At 38.8% G+C, this 22511-nt stretch overlaps 1 protein-coding gene across 1 annotated transcript; it reads right to left on the bottom strand.

The window, feature by feature from the left end:
- Positions 1-3258: 3258 nt before the first annotated feature.
- Positions 3259-19665, bottom strand: LOC144202745 (sodium- and chloride-dependent GABA transporter 2-like). The gene is made up of 14 exons (XM_077725708.1): positions 18646-19665; positions 16531-16665; positions 16310-16450; positions 16127-16208; positions 14974-15106; positions 8255-8389; positions 8089-8192; positions 7728-7852; positions 7531-7643; positions 7298-7435; positions 6187-6289; positions 4240-4340; positions 3989-4159; positions 3259-3910 (listed from the first exon to the last, which is right to left on the bottom strand). Exons 1-14 carry the CDS (start codon positions 18818-18820, stop codon positions 3803-3805), a joined length of 1764 nt encoding a protein of 587 aa, XP_077581834.1. The 5' UTR covers positions 18821-19665; the 3' UTR covers positions 3259-3802.
- Positions 19666-22511: the final 2846 nt, after the last annotated feature.

Below are 22511 nucleotides of genomic sequence, written 5' to 3'. Positions count from 1 at the left end.
ACAACAAAAACTTAGTTGTATTGACAATGAACAAAGAAAACATGTTGAGACCTTACACATACAACAAGATTGTACCTGACATTTATGGTTGTGAAAGACTCCAATAAAATGATGAATGGTGTAATTCAGTGTGGTAAAACAATCAAGAAGTAGGTGAGTGGCATCATTTGTTTCGAGGAAAAAGTATGAAGGGAGGTTAAAAACAAAAACAAATAAACAGCACCTGTAATTATTCTGCGCCCAAAAATGTCGTCATAAGTATTTTTATTACGTTTGTGCGTCAGCTTTGCTGTAAATTTAAACTTGTAGACAAGAAAAATGAAAGCAAATTGCCAGAAGAGGGCATCGAGGCACCAATTTTGATTTGAATTACGACCAGTTTCCTTCTGCTTAAAGCATTACGATGAATAATGAGAAAACAGCAGCAGTTGTAGTCTGTAAGACAGACAACTCAAAGTATTTTAGACCAGAACATACAAAGTACTATCTAGAATGTACATTTTTTGGAAGAGTATGTGTTGTTAGTTAAAAGACAAATGCATGTGTCGTAATTGTGAAAAAGACATCACGGGTGGTCACTATAGGACCAAGCAACTTCATTAGTGGCAGAACCAAAGTGGATTCTGGAAAAGCACCAAACTAAAAGATTGCCAACTACATATTGATATGGCTATTAATGGCCAATTCTAGATCTTCCTTCTGTTGCCTTTTTGAATGAAAAACGGATGTAGAAATTGTAAGAAATTCTAATAACTCCAAGTCCAAATTGTTATAGAGGCAATGGGCAAGAAATTGCATTTTTCACTGCAAAACAGACTTACCAAGAATAATTATCAGATCGGTTACAATACAGAATACATGATTGTTATGCTGCTCATTGCAGAAAGTGAAAAAATACTCTTTAATGTGCCAATGGTTTTGATAAAATAGTTTCAAGACAAATGAAAATTCTGTCAAAAAAAGAAGTTGTTGGAATGGCAGTTGTAGCACTTAAAAAGGTATAAAAATAACCACAGAATAATACTAAGATGAACAATACTATATTAATATTGACTATATTGTAAATATTAAGACATTAAAAAAATGCTCTGGTTATTTTGGTAGGGATGTTGCTCTAGAATCCCCCTAAAACATTCGAAAAAAATCGCGAAGAAGTGAATTTGCGATCATCGAGCGAAGACTGTACAGTGAGTGGTATCTTGGGATATGCCTTTTAATTGATTTTGTGACCGTACTGCAACAGTTGCAACAAATGAATGAACATGCAATGAAGCAGTCCCAGGCTCCCAAAAATGGATTTTTTTTGCATCATAATAAAAAACAATTCACACAAAATGATTGTAACAGATCTACCAATGGCTCACATCTATAAAAAAAATAAAACAAAGAAAACTCGTAAGTCAAAGCACGCATATTTCAATGCAAAACTGTATTGACTTTTAACACAAGGTAACGCAAGTCGGAAGCACAAACTCTTATTTCAGTTATTGTTCATTTCCCCAAAAAAATTTCAAACAAGTGACAATGCCATTTTGACAAACTTATACGTCAAGGCACTTTTTTTAAGGCACCATTGCAACTTTTTCTGTTTAATTTAAGAAGCCTATTTTTCTCCAAAGTTTTGGTCACTTTCTAAATGTAAATGAAGGACTACAAATGCTTACAGCCATTTTGCATTTGTTCAGTATCCTTGATATCCAGCAACATGCACATGTACTATTGGACATTTTGTCCTCACGAGAAAAAACAAACCTACTGAGCGCCCTAATAGTCCTATCTATGGTCATAAACGTTTTCCACTACAGCATACCAAAATGACAACTTTGGCATAGCAGTAGGACAACCACAAGTTAGATAAAGCAAAACCTTGCACTAGTTGAAAATGGTGTGTTACTAGTACCAGTACTAGTACTACAAGAGGCTCTACAGTAATCCCGCGAATATCTCGGTTAATGTAGACCAGAAATGGCCGTGATAATTGAAAAATCGCAAAGTATGGTCACCCCTATCCTCCCGACTACTAGAAAAAAATGTTCCAATCACACTTATTTTGAAATGTGATTGGATTCACTGGGAAGGAGATATTTCGGTTTAAAAATATCCTGTTCAGAGGACCAACTTGAACTACTGGTAGTCAGGAGGCTATTATATATTTTTTAGTGCTCAGTCCTAGTAGCAAGAGTTGCTTCCACTTACGAGTTTCAGTGTGGATTTTCCCATTTTTATGCAATTAAAAAAAATAATAATAATAGCGAAAAAAATAGTAAAGTAGTGAATTAGCAATAAGTGAAGACTCGATAATCGAGGGATTACTGTATTCATGCCACTTATCCTTGCAAGAGTTATGGGGGTGCAAGAGCCAACTTAAACCAACTCTTGGCCAGGATACCCTGAAAGGGTTGCCAGCCAATTGTAGACAAACAACCATTCATCCATTTTTGGGATGTGGGAGGAAACTGGAGTACCCGGAGAAAACACAGGCAAGCATGGGGAGAACATGCAAATACCAAACAGAAAGGTCGGAACACACCAGGGATTCAACTCTTAATTTCAGTACTGTGAGGCATAGTGCTTATCACCACTTTATAGAATGCTCAATGTTAAATATGTACTCATAGCACACTGATGTCAACCAGAACAGTTTGGTTTCACAATACCATGTATGTAAAGTAGTCATACTACTATTGCGCCAAACATTTTATGGAAAAAAAATACTACTAATAGAATAGAAGACACTTTCCTACCTTTAATAAGGAATTAGATGGGTAAAACTAAAACTTAAAACATCTCACTTATGTAGAAACAACTCATGTCAAGCCCTAATGCAAACATGTTTATAATTTGGGGTTGTCGGAATTAAGATTTAAATAAGGAGATAAATTACTGTGTGAAAATGTAATTTTTGGTCCCTATTCTTGTTGTGCAAACGTTGTTGCTCCCATTCTTGGAGATTCTGCTAAATAATAATAATGAAATTACAGTGAACCCCCATTGTTTTAGGAATACCGTATTTATTCGAATATAACGCGCATTTTTGTACAAATTTTGTACCCAAAAACTGAAGCAAAGTTTAGGTGCGCGTAATAGACGAATCCCAGTGAAACACTGCCCTATGCCGGTGACATAAAACTTGTCTTTGTCCGCCAGATGGCAATAATCTACTTTCTTTTAAAAAAGTGAGCCCTTTCCAAATAGCCTTTGGCAAGTTTATAGGGAAATAGTAGGGGTAAATATAATTTAAAAAAAAGTTGCACCAGGGTTAATAAAATTTTTAATGATGATGATGAATTAGACTAATGCTTTAAAATTGGAAATTTCATTTGAGAATTGTGCTCATTTTGGTAGTAGTTTGTTTTATCAGGTTTCCATACCATATGTTGTAAATAAATGTTTTTGTCATGGCGACATGTGTTCAGTATTTGCCAGTGACCAGTACAATTCTTGGTGTGAGCGGAGAAAAACAGAAGAAAAAAAAAACTTTCTACCAAAAATTCATTTTTTTATACCAGAAATGACTTTGGCTTGAGGATAAAAATAGGTAGTAAGTTCTGATGTAAAAAATGTAAAAATGTATAAATGCTGAACTGTAAGGCAGCAAAGGTTAAGACTTGCTATTGACTGATATAAAATTTAGAAAAACTTTTTTCCTTAATTTGTAGGTCATTTGTATATCTATACCTACGATATAAAATAGATACTAAATCTGCATTAAAATTTTAGCCGACGGCCTGTGCATATATATATTGAATAGGCAGCACATATGATGTATAGATAGGCTCAATAAATGCTAGTTTATCAAATATTACTGTTTTTTGCCATCATCGTGAACGTGCAGTGCAATGCGAAGTGTCGCCATTTCCTTTGCCATCATTGGGAGGTCATCTGAACATTGGGTGCTTGTCTTGAGACGCTAAGGGCACAACAGGGCATGTGACATTTCATAAAGGACAAACAATGTAAGGCGATCATGGTTGACTGAAGTACACACCTGCCAAATAGACCCCTTTCCTTTGGCAACTTTGCAGATCATTGAGACAGGAATGAGAAAGAGTGACGACGAAGCCAGGAACCAGCCAATCCAATAGGCCCACCAGGGATACACATATGTGTTGTTGAACTTCAGTGGTGTGTATTTCAACAAGAGGAACACAAGTGTTCCCTGTAAAAAGAGACCAAAGGTCGTGTGAAATGAGGTGAGATCAACACAAGTATACAAGTTGACTGCTTTAGTGCACTTACACTGCATATAACAGGTGTGGCATATAGCCAGCAATACTTGATCATCGACGTGGGTTTGTAGCCTATCATATCCTCAATGTTGTCACTAAAGCGGTCAGCACCTAAAAATAGACCAAATAATTACTATGTGATGTTTTCAACAACAACAGAATTTTAATGCACCTTATGACTCAATACATGTCTAAAAAAAGATATACAGTGACATGGTGTAATAGAACCTTTGTTTATTTTTGTCAGACATCAATTTACAGTGACCATGCATGTCTGTCCACATCAGGAAAGCATTATATAATAGTTCATATAATAACTTTTTATTTAAAACCTCCAGACTACTGAGGGACTGTGCGGTAACCTCAGTCTCAGTGTGTGGAAGTTCCCCACCTTGTGGACTTCCCGTGTGTGGCGCCAGGTTTTTTTTTTTTTTTTACCTAGGTCTACAATGTCTTGTGTGTCTTGTGTCTGTCTGTCTTGCTACTGCAACCAATACATTTCCCAAATACGAGATGAACTAAAGTTCTAACCTAACCTAATATACTAACACTTTATAAGTTAATGATAACTGAGTATAGTTAGAATGTATAATACAACTAAAGATTAAGTGACGCTGAATAATTGGGCAGCAATCAGCCTCATTTATTTGTGGCCAACACATTAACACATCAGCACCTCTGCTAGTTATAATTTTGAATTTTGATGTCGCATTTAAATTTTTAAGAAAAATATTTTATATGTATTATAAGTATTTTCTCACATTCATGTCTGATGAAATGTACTGAAACTCTAAACACCCTGCTATATTGTCTAAAATAAACATTAAAAAACTATAACTTCTCTTATTCTTTATATCTTAAACCCACTTTGTATATTCGATATTATAAACTATAATGACAAAATAATTAAAGGGACAATCATTTTGGTGATTTGGGACCCAGCTGGGCGCAGCCCAAAGGGCAACGTGGGCTCTCCTTCTCAAAGGCCGAATAACTGTGGGAGGGGCCAAGGAGGTCAGGTATGTAGACAGTTGGGTGGCAGCCAAAGAAGGGGTCTAGAGGTTGCCCGAGCTTATGCTTGAGTGTTAGGGATTGGTTTTGTTGGGTTTTTCCCCGGGATGACCTGTCCCTGTGATTGCGAATTAAGTTCACCCATCATTTCACTGCCTCTCGTGTGACCATGGTGTTTCTGATTGACTCATCAACCCAGGTCTATCTATTTAAACCCCGTGTATTGTCGGACCGTCTTGTGTACCCATGTGTTTTCCTTGTGCTCCACGTTTCCCCGTGTGTTCCCTGTCAGGTTTGATTTTGTTCATTGACTTTAAAGTCTTTGTTATTTTTTGAGAACCTTGGCTCAGTTATTAAAGTTTTTCTAGTGCACTCTCAGTCCCCGTCTCCGCTTGCTTCCCTTCATACTCCGAGAACTGTAACAGTGAGGTTCAGAAGCGTTCCAGATAAATGCTGACATTCCTCTCGAGGGGGGCTAGGTACTTTTCCACTCTGGATTCACCCACGGGAGAGGTAAAAGGCAGCTGTGGGCATACTTATTGCCCCTCGGCTGGGTGCCATTAAATTGCGGTTCCCCCAGTTAAACGAGAGGGTTGTCTACCTCAGCCTTCAAGTGGACAATTTTCCACGAAGCTAATACTGAGACGCAAAAACGTAGTCAATGCCCGTTGTGGCAGTAATCCCTCAGGCTGTTGTCTCCCAGCTGGCTCAGGAACCCTAACTCTGGGTTTCGCTGCTGAAGCTGCCGCCTTCGCAACCCAACTCCAGTAAAGTGGGAGAAAATGGATGATGGCTTTTGCTTCATAAGCTTAAGTGATAACTTGCTTTTGTCAATGTAGCGGTGGAACCAGAGGGATGAAATATCAAGGGCGGTGTTGGTTTTGTAGCTTAAGTGCAGAGATTTGTCCAGAGTCTCAAAATATAACAAGCTTTAACAATGTTTTACCATAAATCCATCCAATAGCCACTGACTGGAAGACTGCCATAATAAGAAGAGTGGGACCACTGCAGACATAGTGATCAAAAATCTGCAAAATGTATGGCCCTGCCTACAAAAGAAAGAAACAATTCATTAGGAAAGATGATTATTGCAAACTGATAAGCTTCTACTGATTAGATGTCCTTGCGGAGAAACAAGATCAAAAATAATATTTTGCGTAAATAGTCAATGAGTTTGGAAGGCATTGTGATGAAATGTAGCTGACCAACATTACATTTCTGGCTCATCTCCAGTTCTTCCTTTCAAATGAGGTTGAGTGTGAATTATTTTGTGGTAATCTTATCTTAATTATTTATTTTTATTATACATTTTAGGCCCGACCGACCCTGAATTTCGGGTTGGGTTCAGGCACAAGATCTTACCTCTAGGCCATATTAAAATGATATGGTAGATGGCTATTTGTAGCCAAGTATACATAAAATACTACTTACATTTGCTTAACATAAATGTTTTGTTATTGCATTATTTTAGGATCAGTATTAAGATACTTTAGATGGCTATTTGTAGCCAAGTATACATAAAATACTACTTACATTTGCGTAACATAAATGTTTTGTTATTGCATTATTTTAGGATCAGTATTAAGATACTTTAGATGGCTATTTGTAGCCAAGTATACATAAAATACTGCTTACATTTGCTTAACATAAAAATATTTTGATATTGCATTATTTTAGGATCAGTAATAAGATACTTTATGGCGGTATCTCACCAAAGTCACAATTTTTGTATTGTATTGTACTAACACTAAACAATACATGACTGGAAAGCAATTTTAGGACAAGGGACATAGTGTAAGTATTGTGCATTTGTGGAATGACCAGCACTGCTAAACGCGTGGGTAGAGCCCCTCAACATGTGCCAAAATTCCTCCTACGGGCATTGGCTTTTGTGCCAGCTCGGTCACAATTTTGCTGTGTTTACAACTCATTCCTAAATCAAGAGCTGCACTAGAGCAAAGACATACCTTGTTCTTTAGGGATAAATACTGACTCATTAAAAAAATGCTCAGATTATCAGTAAATAATTTAAATGACACGGGAAACAGAATTCTTACCTGTGACACCATTAAGTGGCCAAAGAGATAGCAGAAAGCACAAATTAGCAGTAAAATAAGCTCTCTTCGGTATCCTTTTTGGATTTGGGAAGGGTAGATATCCGTTATAGACGTCATGATGCTTTCAAGTCCAGCAAACTGGGGCATGAAAAAAGAAAAAGTGGTAAGTTAATTTGAGAAGGTCTGTCTGCACCTATTGCGTCTGTGGTGATGTCACTAAGACTTCAACTGACCTGACCGTCGATTCCCAACAGGACAATCATGGTAAAGAAGCACACAGACCATACTTGAGGCCAAGGCATGAGGCTCACAGCTTGTGGGTAAACAATGAAGACAAGACCAGGGCCTGCAGAGCCAAACCAGATCAACTGATCTTTAAACGGAATATGAAATTTGAACTTGCCATGCTTGTCTAGTAGTGTGGTCATACCTGACTCTGCTACTTTGGTAATATCTACACCTTGTTTTTGGGACATATATCCCAGAACAGAAAAAATGGCAAATCCACTAATGAAGCTGGTTGCACTGTTCAGTAAGCAGAGGAAGAAGGAGTCCCTGGAAATCATAAACAAATATCTACCATTACTGTATTGTAGTGATGTTGCAAATCCAATTTTTGGGCACCCGATTCAGATACAATGCAGTTATTTGTCGCTCTTTTTGTGAAGTATTTGGAGCTTTCCCTGTCGGCCACCATTGTCAAAAAAATAGAAATAGAGCCAAGCCCAGAGAAGAAAGGCAAAAAGTCTGTTTCTTGAGTTTGTTAGCTCGGTGTCATTTGAAATGCTCACCTGTAGCAATTGTTGTTGTACTTATTGTAGCTCCCAAGTGTGGTAAGACATCCCAGGCATATGGCATAGGAATAGAATATTTGGGTTCCGGCATCCATCCACACCTAAAAGATACCAATGCTTATAAATGACTGTGTGTGTGTAATTGAACTAATGTATTTCATACCTGTGGATCAGCGAGTCGAGCAGGATTTGGATACATGTAGTATTTAATGCCAAGCAAGGCCCCCGGAAGAGTCATTCCTCTGACAAACAACACCAGTAACATAGCAAAAGGGAAGGTCGCTGTGATGTAGGTAGCCTAAATAGATGAAAAAAATATACATACATACAGTAAGTATATCAGAGTACACAAACAACAATCGGTGCAAATTCATACTTGTTTTTCAACAGTTATTAATAGACATTATTAGGTGCAACAATATTGCAAAAATCAAGGACTTTAAGGATAGTGACCCAACATATTTTCATGGAATGTCTGTCAGTGTTTACGATGTTTGTACCGACTGTTTATTTAGCTCAGCCTAGACAGTGAACGACCCGTTCGAGTCCATCATTTTTGTGTTGACAAGAATCAGGATGAACAAAGTGTCCTCAAAGCTCAGATACTTTATCCAAAGCAGACCTCATTGTAAAATGTCGTTTTTCTAAAGGAATGAATTACCAATTTTAAATAGTTGTGGTGATAATCTTCTGATTTATTTTTCAAGTAACATTGAAGTCAAATCTTTTATTATGGCACCACAATTAATTTCAGAAGCATATAAATAATTCCTCATGTCGCATAAATCAAACTGGAGTTCATTTTATCACAGAACAGTTTATATTTTGATAAGTCTGTCCCAAATGAACGCATCTGCAAGGACATGAGCAGTTTAGCAATAGCAAATTCAAACTGACAATATATTTTATCGTCGCTATCAGTTAGTGTCCATCTATGATGTAAATAAATTCCAAGGGACGTCAGGAAGTGTTTGCAGTATTTCGACCTCCTATTTTCTATGTCATCAAAACCATGAACGACCAGGATCCTAAAAATGTGTTAAGTGATGTCACTGGAGTTGTCCTGCATGAAAATGACAAGAAACATGTTAAAGGTTGAAAAACATTAGGGTATTATAACATTAATTCATATAAAACCCATGAAGGCATGTGGAGAACATACAAACTCCACACACAAAAGCTAGAGTCTGGAATCGGACAATTGACATCGGAATTGTGAGTTGTTGAATTAAGGTCCACAATGTTGCTGTAACTCTCTAATCTAATCTCATTTTCTAAAACGTTTTATCCTCATTAGTGTTGTGGGGGGTGCTGGAGCCTATCCCAGGTGACTACGGGCCAGAGGCAGGGGCACAAGGAGAATAAGGACAACCATGCACAGAGACCCATACCTAGGGAGAATTTAGAGTGTCCAATCAGCCTACGATGCATGTTTTTGTATGCATGTTGGAGGAACCCAGAGTACTTGGATGTAACCCTCAGGGCGGACAATTTGTTCTCATTGAAGTAGTAGTGATATTCACCACCTGCACATTTTTTGGAATTTCATCAACTCGTGATAAAAAATAAAAAAGTGTTGCTACTTGTTCTATTTTGCACCCTCGCCTGTTAGGGGCTCTGCTACTCTTAACTGAGACCTGGCCAATCTTGGGCAGTCATGCCCGTTTTTTTTGTTTTATTTGATTGGATGTCAGACAGGTGGAGATGCCAAATATGTAAGCAATCAACATAGGCCAACTTTGAAACCCACACCCCACCCTTGGTCTGAATAACGCTGACAGTTTCATCTCCTCTTGTTTGTCTGGCCCTTTTATGATTTCCGGATCATGACCTTTAGTTTGCCCTAAAGACCTTTACACGCTCCTCTTTGACCTCCCACACGCCAAAGTGCCCCGAACTGGTGGTGACTCCCCCTCCCTTCGCCTGCTGCTGTCAGCTTGCCCGCTACTGCTTAGCAGCACTTCCCGCAACGCACTGTAAATACACTTTTACATATGACCAGCTACGGTGTCGAATATCTGGTCTGTTCTGTGATCCCCCCGCACACCAACTCTCACTTTAAAGTTACTGTAAGGTCAAATTCATCATTTGCTTTTAAATACGTGATATCTGATTGAAAACATTGGCACAAGCTGAGAACAAGTGAACACTGAATTTCTTTTATAAAAATATATGGTCTGATTTTTTAAGTTTTAACTTTTAAGTGGGGTTAAAGGGTTGAAAACGCCAGCTGTTGACGTCACAAGTTGAAACCTAGGGTTTGCTTTCTGGCCAAACCACACACACACACGATGTCATTTTTGCATTTTAGCAAGAAACGATACCACAATTACTTTTAATATACATATTTCTTGGATCCCGCAATGGACAAAACAGCATGGTCATGTTATTTAAAATACTGAAAAATGAGGAGATGAAAAACACAAATAGAAACCTATTTTATGTAACACTGCTCATTTGTTAGAGCAGTTGGTATGTTCATTTTGCGTAATCCATCATCCTCCCTGAGCCCTCAAAAAATCAACAATAGTATAGTATCAGAAGTGGGATATACCCATGTTCAGAACTGCAAAAGTACACAGGTGAAAAGGTTTCTATTTCTCCCCTTGTCAAAATTTAGCAACCCTGCAGTCCAAAGACAGGGCTCACCAACTGTTCCAATTTCAAAGGGGTATGAAAGCCATCTCTGCACCAAGTGAGCATTTTACAAAGGACAATTTTGCAAACTTCAAGCAGAAGCAAAAATTCTGACGCCACGACACCAGTTCGTATCAGCTCTACCTCCTCAACACAGATCCCCCGGTCAGCCATGACATCTCCACAACAATAGGTTAATTCATTAATTCATTAATTTTCTTAACCGCTTTATCCTGATTAGGGTTGCGGGGGTGCCCAGCCCGACCCGAATTGAATGATTAACATTTTAGGCCTGAACCAGGAATTGGGTTGGTTCAGGTCCGGGTTCAGGCTCAAGATCTTACCTCTAGGACACATATACACATTACACCAATAACCGGGAGACATTTCAGACAAGCAGTGGGAGAGTAGAGAGTGTTGAAAGAAAAATAAGTACATAGAAATAAATAAAGATATGGCCTATAAAATCAGTCGTTGAATCATTTGCTAGTACTACATCATCTTCATGACTTGTCAACTCATCTTGCCAGCTCTACTCTATTTCCGTTCTATCATTAATCTTCTGTACTGCTTATCCTTAGGAGGGGTCAAGGGCTTTCTCAGTTAACTATAGATAGGAGGTGGGATACACTTTAAACAAGTTACTCTAAAGTAATCAAATCCTTATAAAAATGGTTATCTATTTATAAAAATTCATTCATCCATCTTCCGTACCACACATCAAGGGTTTTTTCAGGGTTGCCGGAGCTTCTCCCAGCAGACTTCAGACAAAAAAGCAGACTACACCCTCGACTGGTCACCATTTAGCCACAGGGCAGTCAGAGAGACAAACGACCATTCACACTCAATAATACCACAAGCAGCGGGAATCGAGCCTGCGCCTGCCTGCACCAAATTCTGGCAAATGAACCACTACTCTATTTTTAAATGAATCTCTCATCTCATTTTCTGAACCGCTTTATCCTCATTAGGGTCGCAAGGGGTTATGGAGCCAATCCCAGCTGTGGCAAGGGAAACCCTGCATCGGTGGACGGACAACCATGCACACTCAAACTCATACCTAGGCAATTTAGAATGTCCAATCAGCCTACCATGGATTTTTTTGGAATGTGGGAGGAAACCAAAGTACCCAGAGGAAACTCCTACTACGGGAGAACATGAAAACTCAGGTAGACCTGGATTTGAACCCAGGACCCCAAAATTCTTAAAGCAAAAACACAATTAATGAAAAGATATTAAGACAAAACTCTCAATTGATGAAATAGTAACTTACCATCTAACTTGTAGAAGGGTGATCCAGTGTTGTAAATGTTAGTCAGGTGCGGCGTGTTGACTGGTCCAAAGACCCTAACCCTCACCCTAACTCAATGAAATGCACTTGCTTCTAACGCAGTTTAACATTTTGTGTTTAAAGATTTTTGAGACAAAATGTATTAGCCAATTAATGAGTACTTGCAAAACTTGCAATATTTAAATGAGTATTAAAAAATATACATTTTGTTCCTTAAGACATGATAATGTAGAAATGTTATAAGCCCATCTTTTTTCTATTGAGGTTTCATACGCGTATTTATTTAATAATCCTTTGTTTATTTAGATTTGGTTCCCTGCGATCTGCCTTGGGATTTACTTTCACCCCTATAAAATGTTTTAAAGTTTAAAGCAAATGCCTCCTTTAGATTTTAAGGACTAAAATTATTAAAAAAGGATGGGCAATCAATCAGTACTTGAAAAACATGCAACATGTAAGTAAATGCATCCCATTTTTAAAAAGCGATCCTTATAACATGATGATGTGGAAATGTTACTAGCCACTACTTTTTTCTTCATTGGAACCTTAGTTTGTATTCATGCTCCATCCACATAATTATTTAATAAACGTTTGTTTATTTACATTTGGTTCCCTGTGTCTGCTTTGGATTTACTTTCACCCCTATAAAGTGTTTTAAAGCCAATGGCTGCTTTAGAATGTTGTTTTTGAAAAATGAACACGGCATGATTTAGAAAGGTGGAAGAAAAAACTGGCAAGTGAAAGATCTCATGCAGTGCTTGACTTCATACTGACAAAGAGAAAAGCATGGGAACAACTTCTAAGACATTTCACAAGCACATAACGGTACTGCTGTATATGTATGTACAGTACATCATTGTGCACCACGTCCAAGTTTGAAAAAAAGGTTGGTGATTCATAGACATCGTATGGTTTGTACATATAATAAATATTATGGCGACTTTGCCTTCTATTTAAATTAGGAATGTATTGTTGCTGTGGCAAAATCAGGAAATTTGATATAATAAAATTAAACTAATATAATAAAAAATAGAGCAACATTTTTAAAAAATCCATCAATGCAGATGGCATCCACACTCAATGTGATTTTGGCCAAATTACTCTCTATTTTGTCCAATGTGGTTTTCAAACTCTGCCAATGCAAAGCAAAACACTGACTAAAAACAAACAACTTGGTGACTACGTGAGATTCTTCGGAAAGAAGAGATAGCTTAAGAAGTAGAATGTTGTGATTTTGCATTCCACCAATTGCTTCTCAGGTCAGTTGAGACTCAGAAGAAATTTTTGGGCTCGAGCACAATTGGACTTAATAACATTTAAAAAGAATACTGAGCTGCCTGGCGTCTTAAGAGGTGAACAGCCAGCAGTGAAAGTACTTTGTATTTAACGGTAAGTGTTGAACTTCTTCCATCATAATTGAGTTTTACTATACCAAATTATACATCAAAGATGCTGAACATGTCCCTCAAATTGGCATTTTTTTATTCCCAGATGCAGAACAGCGTTTCAACAATGCCATAGAGCTCCATAGCTGCTTAATATTTATTTCAAATCTGCTGGGTCAAAAATATACATAGAGCAGCGCTTATATTTGGTAACATGTCCATTGGCCATTTTTACTTCAATTTGGGGCTTTTGGTAGCCATCCACAAGTTTCTGGCAAGCTTCTGGTTGAATCGTTGACCACTCCTCTTGACAGAATTGGTGCAGTTCAATTAAATGTGTAGGCTTTCTGGCATGGACTTGTTTCTTCAGCATTGTCCACAAGTTCTCAATGGGATTTTTGATTTGTGTGACCACAGAACTTTCCTCCAGAAGGTTTTATCTTTGTCCATGTGATCAGCAGCAAACTTCTGTCGAGCCTTTAGGTGCTGCTTTTGGAGCGAGGGCTTCCTTCTTGCACGGCAGCGTCTCACCTGTGTTAAAGCAGCTTCTAATTCTTGGCAGATCTGATTTTTAGTAATTCTCGGTTGAATCTTCATCCCCCTGACCAATTTTCTCTCAGCAGCAGGTGATAGCTTGCGTTTTCTTCCTGATCGTGGCAGTGACAAAACAGTGCCATACACTTTATACTTACAAACAATTGTTTGCACTGTTGCTGAGGACCTGCAGCTGCTTTGAAATGGCTCCAAGTGACTTTCCTGACTTGTTCAAGTCAAGGATTCGCTTTTTCAGATCCATGCTGAGCTCCTTTGACTTTCCCATTGTAGCGTTTGCGGGCATTTGCATCCAATGAGCCCTATTTAAATGGCCTCAGTCATCAGCTGTATGTATATTTTTGACCCATCAGATTTGATCACTTTTTTTAATAAAGTCATAAAAGAACCAAACTTCATGAATGTTTTTTGTGACAAAGAAGTATCTGTTCCAATCACTATCAGAGAATAATCTGAGTTGAAGAAATAACTGGAAACTCAAGAGAGCCATGACATTATGTTCTGCACAAGTGTGTGTATATGTATATGTATATCGTATACAAACAAAACAGACAGCTAAATAAAAGAGTCCCTAACATCACTCAAAAAAGGGACTTCAGGGATTTATCTATTCTTTCTTGAAACGCTGTATAACAGCAGGGTGACTATTTTGTGTACAGAGCATTTCAGATGTATTGATCACTAGAAGCTATAAGAAAACATGTCAGTATTGTGCGTGAGAGTTTTTGAGTATACACGAGAAAATTTACAAAATCTGTAATGTGTGTAAGAGTGGGATTTTTCTGAGCATATAAGCATTTGTGTAGAAGTGGGTGTATGCTGGGAGCACATATGATTATGCGATATCATACTGTCACAAGTTTTCAATCTATTTGTCTGCAGTTTTTTGACTTACAAAAGTGACTGTAAACAAATCACAAACCACATACTGTAGATGACAAATTCCATTAAAGTCACACAACTATGTTATTCATTAAGGAGTGTCAAAACATATTTGCAGTGTTACAATTTTCTTACCTTCCCAGTGGAATGCACACCCTTCCACACACAAAAGTAGCAGATGACCCAAGCAAGAAGAAGACACAAAGAAAGCTCCCATTGGATGTTCCCCAAGTCTTCAATGCCGGTCGATATGTTCAGCACACGTCGCCTGTAAGCATCAAATCATTAACTTTACTAACTATTGAAAGGGAATATATAATGAGGTGAATGAATGCATTGCCATTGGCCCAAATATTGTGATAAAACAGTTGTTATGCTTGGAGCTAATCTTTAGGGGAATTCTTATGACATCTACAAACATTTTCCGGACTATAAGTCGCAGTTTTCATAGTGTGGCCGGGCCTTGTAATCAAAAGAAAAATATATAAGGCAGACTATACCCTAGACCAGGGGTGGCCAAGTCCAGAACCTACATACCGATTATTTTATTCAGGTGTGTTGGTTGAGGGACACATGGAAAACAAACTGGATAGGGGCTCTCGAGGACCGGACTTGGCCACCCCTGCCTCAGACTGGTCCCAGTTGGCCGAAGGGCCAAAGGGACAATTGATCATTCTCACTCACTATCATACCGACACCAGCGGCAATCGAGCCCACACAGAAGTTGTGCGAGTATACCACTGCACCATTAGGCAGGATGCATGTAATTGCGACCCATGAACAGATTATATTGTGTGAACATAGTGGAAATCCTCGATTTATGAAGTTCCTTTTGTCCAGAAGCAATGTAACCTGATCATCCACGTTACCAACTATCTACATTGTGGCCAGAACAAAAAAATGTAACGATACTCCTGGCTGACAAAGAGAGAGACAGAGAGACTCTCCACTAGCTAAGTGTAAATACTATGCTGATAAAATGGTAGACGAACCACGGGCATCGCAAAGTCAAAACTTTGCAGGTTGAGTATGTTGTGAATAAAAGACTTCCTGTATTGTGATTGTTGATGTGTTTTGTAACCAAGGCATGATTGTAAACTAGACCTTAGATCAGGGGAGGGCAAACCAGTCCACAAGGGCAACTATGGATCTATGTTTTTGTTCCAACCAATCCAAGGGCTTTTTGCTTCGTTTCTTAAAAGTCTTTCTCACTTGAAGAGATGCACTGTTTTTTGTTTTTGTTTAAATATTAAAGCTCAATGAATGCTAAAAATCTCCAAAAACTTACCGCCAAAATTCTACAACAGATGACGAAATGTTCATATTGGAAGTCCAATTGGCAGAATGATTGCTCAACACCACGCAAGAGTCTGAAATATTAAAATATCATAAGACATACAGTAAAATTTGGCCATGATAGAACACTAACGACTTTTGATTCTCTCCTTGGTATGCAATTTATTGAATGTACCTGTGTTCCATGGGTTATCACATGATGCCCATGGCATCTCTTTGGAGAAAGAAGAGAACAAGTAAAGAAACGCCCAGGCTAATATAACCATGTAGCTGATGCATCCATAGAAAAGGATGAGTTGACTGGCGTACCCAATGCCTGAAAATAACAACTGATGGTAAAACGATTTCTTTAGTATTTTCCTGTAATGTTCTCAAGAGGGGGAAAAAGATCCATACCTTCAAACAGTGGACATATCTTCCTCCAGCACATGATTCCACCTAGACTGGTGTACTGGCCCAGAGCTGTCTCCAGGATAAAGAGAGGAATACCACAGGTCCCAAGGAAAAGGATGTATGGAATGAAGAAGGCTCCTGCAAGCCGAGGTACAAAGAATTGGTGCTCGTGGAAAATATTTTCAGTTAAAAATTAACCCCCTTTATTAATTACAAGCATTGGGGACTGGCAAAGCTTGTTTAGCACCAAAAGTCAATTGTTGCACTAAAAAAAATATTTTGAAAAATGGTTGTTTAACAAATAAAAGATTGAGTTTACACACTTGGTCTATTAGGATTCGACAGCCATTTCTGGCCACCATAAAAAAATTCAACACTCTACGTTGCACGGATTGAACAAACGTAGCGAGAGAATCTTAAGATACACACACACACACACACACACACACACACACACACACACACACACACACATACATCACATTTTTTAAGGATTATAGATCATAGCTTCAGTAACTCTCCCTAGGGAGTAACTTCCCAAACTGCTTTGGTTTTTAGGCATCTTAAAAAAGCATCTGTGGCATTGAGGTAGGGTAATTCCCACCAGAAATTGCCCACTATTACAAGTATGAATGGTTGTTTGTCAGTTAGTTGCTGGCAATCAGTTCAGGGTATATGTACTCCACTACCATCTTATAATAAGCAGGGATATGCATAAGCACCTCTTATAGGGTGGCCCTCGAGAGCCCCTATCCAGTCTGTTTCCCATGTCTCCATCTACCAACACACCCGAACCAAATAATCGGGATCAGTATGAAGCATCTGGACAGCTTGCTGATGAGTCGATCATTTGATTGAGGTGTGGTAGAGGAGGGAGATATGGAAAACAGATTGGATAGGGGGCTCTCGAGGACCAGACTTGGCCACCCCTGAGATAGGTACTTTCATGCTCCTTAACAGGTGCCTCCTTTCTGGGCCGGGGGTGTTTTTTTCCTCCTCTTGCCCCTTCTTCTCCAGACTTTCTTATGCAAGTGCTATCCAACTTCTAGACATTAAGCTTATACACTCTGCTACTCCGTTTGAGCCCCTCTCTTAACTCATTGAAATAGTTAGCCATTTGTGTCACACAGATTTCCCCTTTGACATAATTCTTTTCGTCTTATAAAGAGAGGTTATTGACATTTTATTTTAGTCTGTCTGTGTTCTAGTTTTGTTCTTCGTGCTTTTGCCCGGCGGATAAGTGGCTAGGGCGTCGGACGAGTGGCAAGCGCCTCGGACTCACAGTGGGGGTTCTGTATTAAAATCCAGGTCGATCCACCTGTGTGGCCTGCGTGGGTTTTCTCCGGGTACTCCAGTTTCTTCCCATATTCCAAAAACATGCATGGTAGGGTGATTGGACCCTCTAAATCGCCCCTAGTGAGCGTGAATGGTTGTTTGTCTCCTTGTGCCCTGCGGTTAACAATTCAGGGTCCCCTGCCTCTGGGATAGGCTCCAGCACCCCCCGCAAATCTAGTGAGGATAAAGCGGTTCAGAAAAGAGACCAAATGAGGTGAATATTATTAGTACTACAGTAAGATTCAGCTGTGTTGGCATTTATTTAGATTTTTTTTACATTGATGTTGAATGATGTATGTTAAATTTCTTCCTGTCCCCATAACAAGGCTGAAATGTATCATCAAAATAGACTCAGCTGAAAGCAGAAGAGTACCATTGAGCCAAGAATGTGACTTTGGCACGTGTAAACGTTATTTTCTTTGTCTTTTACAAACTGTCACATCCATTTGCATCAGATGTGAAACAGAGGGGGCAAGGGATGATTGGCTTCCGTGGACGCTGGGCACTGTGACACAAACACACACACACACACACACACACACACACACACACACACACACACACACAATTGCTCTCACATAAGCGATTTGATTTTGGAGTAAAAAAATAAAATAAATAAAAACAAACAAATAAACTGCCCTCAGTAAATAAAATAAAACTGACTCAAAACTTCCACTTGTGTTAAAAAAAAGTTTAGTGCAACAAGTTGAAGTTGTACCTGATTTTGACTTATGTGTTTACGCGAATCAAAAAAGAAAAAAGATATAAAAAGTGAAATCTTACCCCCGCCGTTCTTGTAGCACAAGTATGGAAATCTCCATACATTTCCAAGTCCAATAATTGCACCAGCTACTGACAAGATGAATTCTTTTTTACTGCCCCACTTGCCACGTTCCTTGAGAGTTGGAGGAGACATCTTTGCAGAAACGTAGCACAATCTTCCAAGTGAATCTGCCATGTCGCTACTTGAAATAAGTCTACAAACTCAGTGAGACTGGAAATAGCAGCATCTAGTTGGAAGCACCAAGTCATTCCAACCTCCCCAACTTTAGTTCACGGGTTTCATGACAGTTACGCGCAAACAACGCGCGGCGATGCCACCCTTCAAAATAAAATCCTGCAAACGATTCATTGAAATCCATCCTTGGGATTTGGAATATTCTACGAAAACAATCTCTCTCTTATCACGAAACCTGTCTGCATTTAAGAGGATGTAATTTGTTTCATAACGGTTCTCTTCAAAAGTAAAAGGTCATACAGTACGTCACAAAAATGATTGCATAAAAAGTAAAAAAATAAATAAATTAAAAAAGAAAAAAGTTTTCCTCACTTAAGACACGTGACTGATGTTAGATTGCAAAACCTTCTACTTCATATATACAAATAAGACCGCAATCAGCACTGATTTTTTAATAAAATCACAAAGATCGCTAAACATATCAATAACGGGCTTTTAAAAACTATTTACTCCATTCTCGTGATTTTTTGTGATAGTTTACCCCCTTTTTGATAACTAACATCATAAAACGAATGTAATTATTAGACAGCCATAACCAAGAAAACAAAAAAAAAACGTTTTGTTTTCAAAATAAAAATGGATACATATTAGGTAAAAATATTACTCTAAGTTTCCACTTTCAAGTTCAACTTTTATTTCGTTCGATTGTTAAATTACTCTAAGTGTAGCATTGCTAAATACTATGGCAGTGATTCATTTATGAATTACAGTGACATCCCATTCATAATAGTACAACGATTGTCCACAATCTCCTGCTACAGTGTTCTGCAGACAGGGGCGGTCCTAAATAATTTTGTATCCTGGGCGGAAACACATTTTGACTTGCCTTTTTAGTCGCTTCAGTGTTTTTAAAGTACAAAAAGTCTCTGAATTCTTTTGACAACATTTTTACGCAGTTGCTAATCAATGAGTATCAATGAGAATATCTATTCAGAAGAGTGTAATGAAAAAAATGGATTAGAAGGGACTGGTCGTCATGTCAATGCCATAATTTCAACGTAACGCTCCTATTCCTGCGCTTTCTCACTAGCTGTTTCTAAATTATACCTCACAGGTTAGCGTAAAGTCATATGAAACCATCAAAAGAGCTGTATGTGGCTCCCGAGCCATAGGTTCCCTACCTCTATTCTAACAATTCACATGAACACACTCCTAAACCTTGTACAAAACCTTCCCAAAATAGTTGAAGCCGTTCTGGCTTCAAAGGAGAGGCGCCGACATACAAAATATTAACACCTATAGATTAGGAATGGCGTGCCACTAAAATGTATAAGGGATGAAGGCAGGTGGGCAAATACTTTTGGCGCTTGTATATAAACGTTTTAAAATTTGTCTCGGGTCCTTATTGGGAAAAGTTACGCCACTGTTCGATGTTTCTTAATCTCCATACAATGACACTCACTGTATTTTAGAAATGGCCATGTAAACCCTTCCAGATGTACAGACGTCACTGTCTTTTCTCATCTGTATTTGAATGTCATTGTATTGAGATATTTCGCTGTACCTTTTTACGATCTTGATTTTTTTTCCTCCCCACACAAGTTAACCCTTTCAGGAACTGTGGTCACTACAGTCCAAGGGTTATTATTATCTTAACTCATTCACAACAATCTCGAGCATGTTTTGTAGTAGTTAGGAAACACGGGAAAAAAACCAAACATGATGGGGAAGACGCAGGAAAAAGAGGAGCACTGAACATGGGCAAACATGGGCAAAGCACACGTAAACACAAGTTTACACAATCTGACAAGGACTGACAAATACATGGGGTTTAAAGCAAGACATGGGTTGATGAGACAATCAGAAACACCTGGGCACAATGAGCAATAACAACAACGAGTCACACAGGGGGAAAAAATAAATAAACCCTAATCAAACGAATATCTAACAAGAGAGTATATAAACACACACACAAATACATTTTAGTGATTGGGGCAGCAGAGATTCAGGATGAAACTGAACTTCAGCATTCTCAGTCTACAAAGAGTTTGAGGCCTTTCTCTCAGAGTTTACTACAGTTGTTTGTCAGTCGGTCGAGAAGGACCAGTGCCTGGAGTCAAACCAGTGTCCCAGACCTCCCGCTCAACCTACCTAGAGCACAGAAAAAATTGCCAATCCCGAAAATAAAAAAGAACTTACCACTAATGATGGGCTCAAGTAGAGGAGGATCTGAAGACCACCTTTTGGCGCCGTCACGCAGCAGCCATTGGCAGTAACTCTGTCCACTCTTATTTGATTTTCATGTTTTACAGCCTTTCTATCATTTTTGAATTACATTTTAATACTTCAGACCAACCATTCCATCATGGGATAAGATGGAAGAGCTGTCGACGCTTACCAGGCTGGAAATAGAGTTGAGGGGTTCTACTCTACTCTTTCTTGAGTCTGTATTCATTTTTAGACTGTCCAATCACCCTACCTAGCATGTCTTGCGTGATAATCACTCGAGACACCGGGCTGCCCAGTGCCTCAAAGATTTTAACCGAATTGGGTAAAGAGTGGACTGATGGAAACTTGCTTTCCATCTACGTCGTGGAAGACAGTTATGTACAATTGGACCCTGATAATGAGTTTTCTGCTGATTGGGACTGGCGGATTTCTGGTCCATTGTGCACCTTGAAGGACAATTAGTTAAATTTCTCATCTAATTGGAGGGATCAGGTCGGACTGCCAATGCCAACACTCAAGCGTACACTCATTTTGGGACATGAAGTTGACAGGTTAGCCTGGGTAAGGAAGTCATAAATAATCCAGATTAATTGGGTGACCTGTGTGTGTCTAAGAATACTTGCATCAGATGGGAAAACTAGTGCTCTGCTAATCCAAAACAATGCTAATCTGTCAACCTTGTAGACGGCTATTATCTCCTGAAGGGAATGTAATCTGCAACCATCAGATCCTCTCACTTTGTGCCACGACCTTCATCTTCTTCCCCAATTCCTCACTCCGGGCTCTTATATCAATAACAGCTGTGTCTCACCAGGACGCCATCTGACAGACAGAGACTGCAAATCTTGAATTTTCAATGTCTCCAATGAGCGGACAGAAGAGCACCTATGCTCACGTTCTCCTCCAAGAACTTTGTTTCTCGTAAATTTTTCAGGTTTTTTTTCTGTTGTTCTTACTTTCAATACCTCTTAGTTTTCTACCTACAGAAGAGGAGTAAAACGATTTTATGCTCAGTTAGTTACCAGTTAAGGCTGTACGTAGTACATGTTTGGCCTATTGTGAGCTGGGATACACATCAGCACCGCTCTTGCCAACATTCCCTCTAAGCTGCGCAACGTTGCAATTGTGCACTGATCGTACACTCTCAGTGAACAAGAAAACCGATCCAGCGCAATGAACGCACTGCAAATTTCATTGACAGTATAGTACAGTGGAGTTAAGTGACACTATTGCTAACTCTGCAAAAGTGAATGTGATACATGGACTCCCCAAACCAAAGTAAAAAGAACTGGGGTTCTTTTAAAATGGAATGACTGTCAGAGTATGTGAAAAATAGAAGTACAAGCTGTGAAACTGGGTGATATCTTTGCTTTTTCAAGGGAGAATGGTCCGCTTTGCAAAACATGCAATGAAACTAAAGTTGTAAGTGAGTTTTCCAATGGAAAATATGGACTACATGGAA

The sequence above is a fragment of the Stigmatopora nigra genome, chromosome 10 (genome assembly GCF_051989575.1).
Source record: "Stigmatopora nigra isolate UIUO_SnigA chromosome 10, RoL_Snig_1.1, whole genome shotgun sequence".
Lineage (NCBI taxonomy): Eukaryota > Metazoa > Chordata > Actinopteri > Syngnathiformes > Syngnathidae > Stigmatopora > Stigmatopora nigra.
Note: the sequence above shows the minus strand (reverse complement) of the source record. Positions and strands in the feature narration are given on the sequence as shown.

What these genes read in the sequence shown, in the direction of transcription:
- LOC144202745 (XM_077725708.1), bottom strand. Translation starts at nt 18,820, where the DNA reads ATGGCAGATTCACTTGGAAGATTGTGCTACGTTTCTGCAAAGATGTCT. An exon ending in TGATAACCCATGGAACACAG is followed by an intron (nt 16,209 to 16,309) that starts GTACATTCAATA and finishes TTAATATTTCAG; the next exon opens with ACTCTTGCGTGGTGTTGAGC. An exon ending in CCACACCTGTTATATGCAGT is followed by an intron (nt 4,160 to 4,239) that starts GTAAGTGCACTA and finishes CTCTTTTTACAG; the next exon opens with GGAACACTTGTGTTCCTCTT.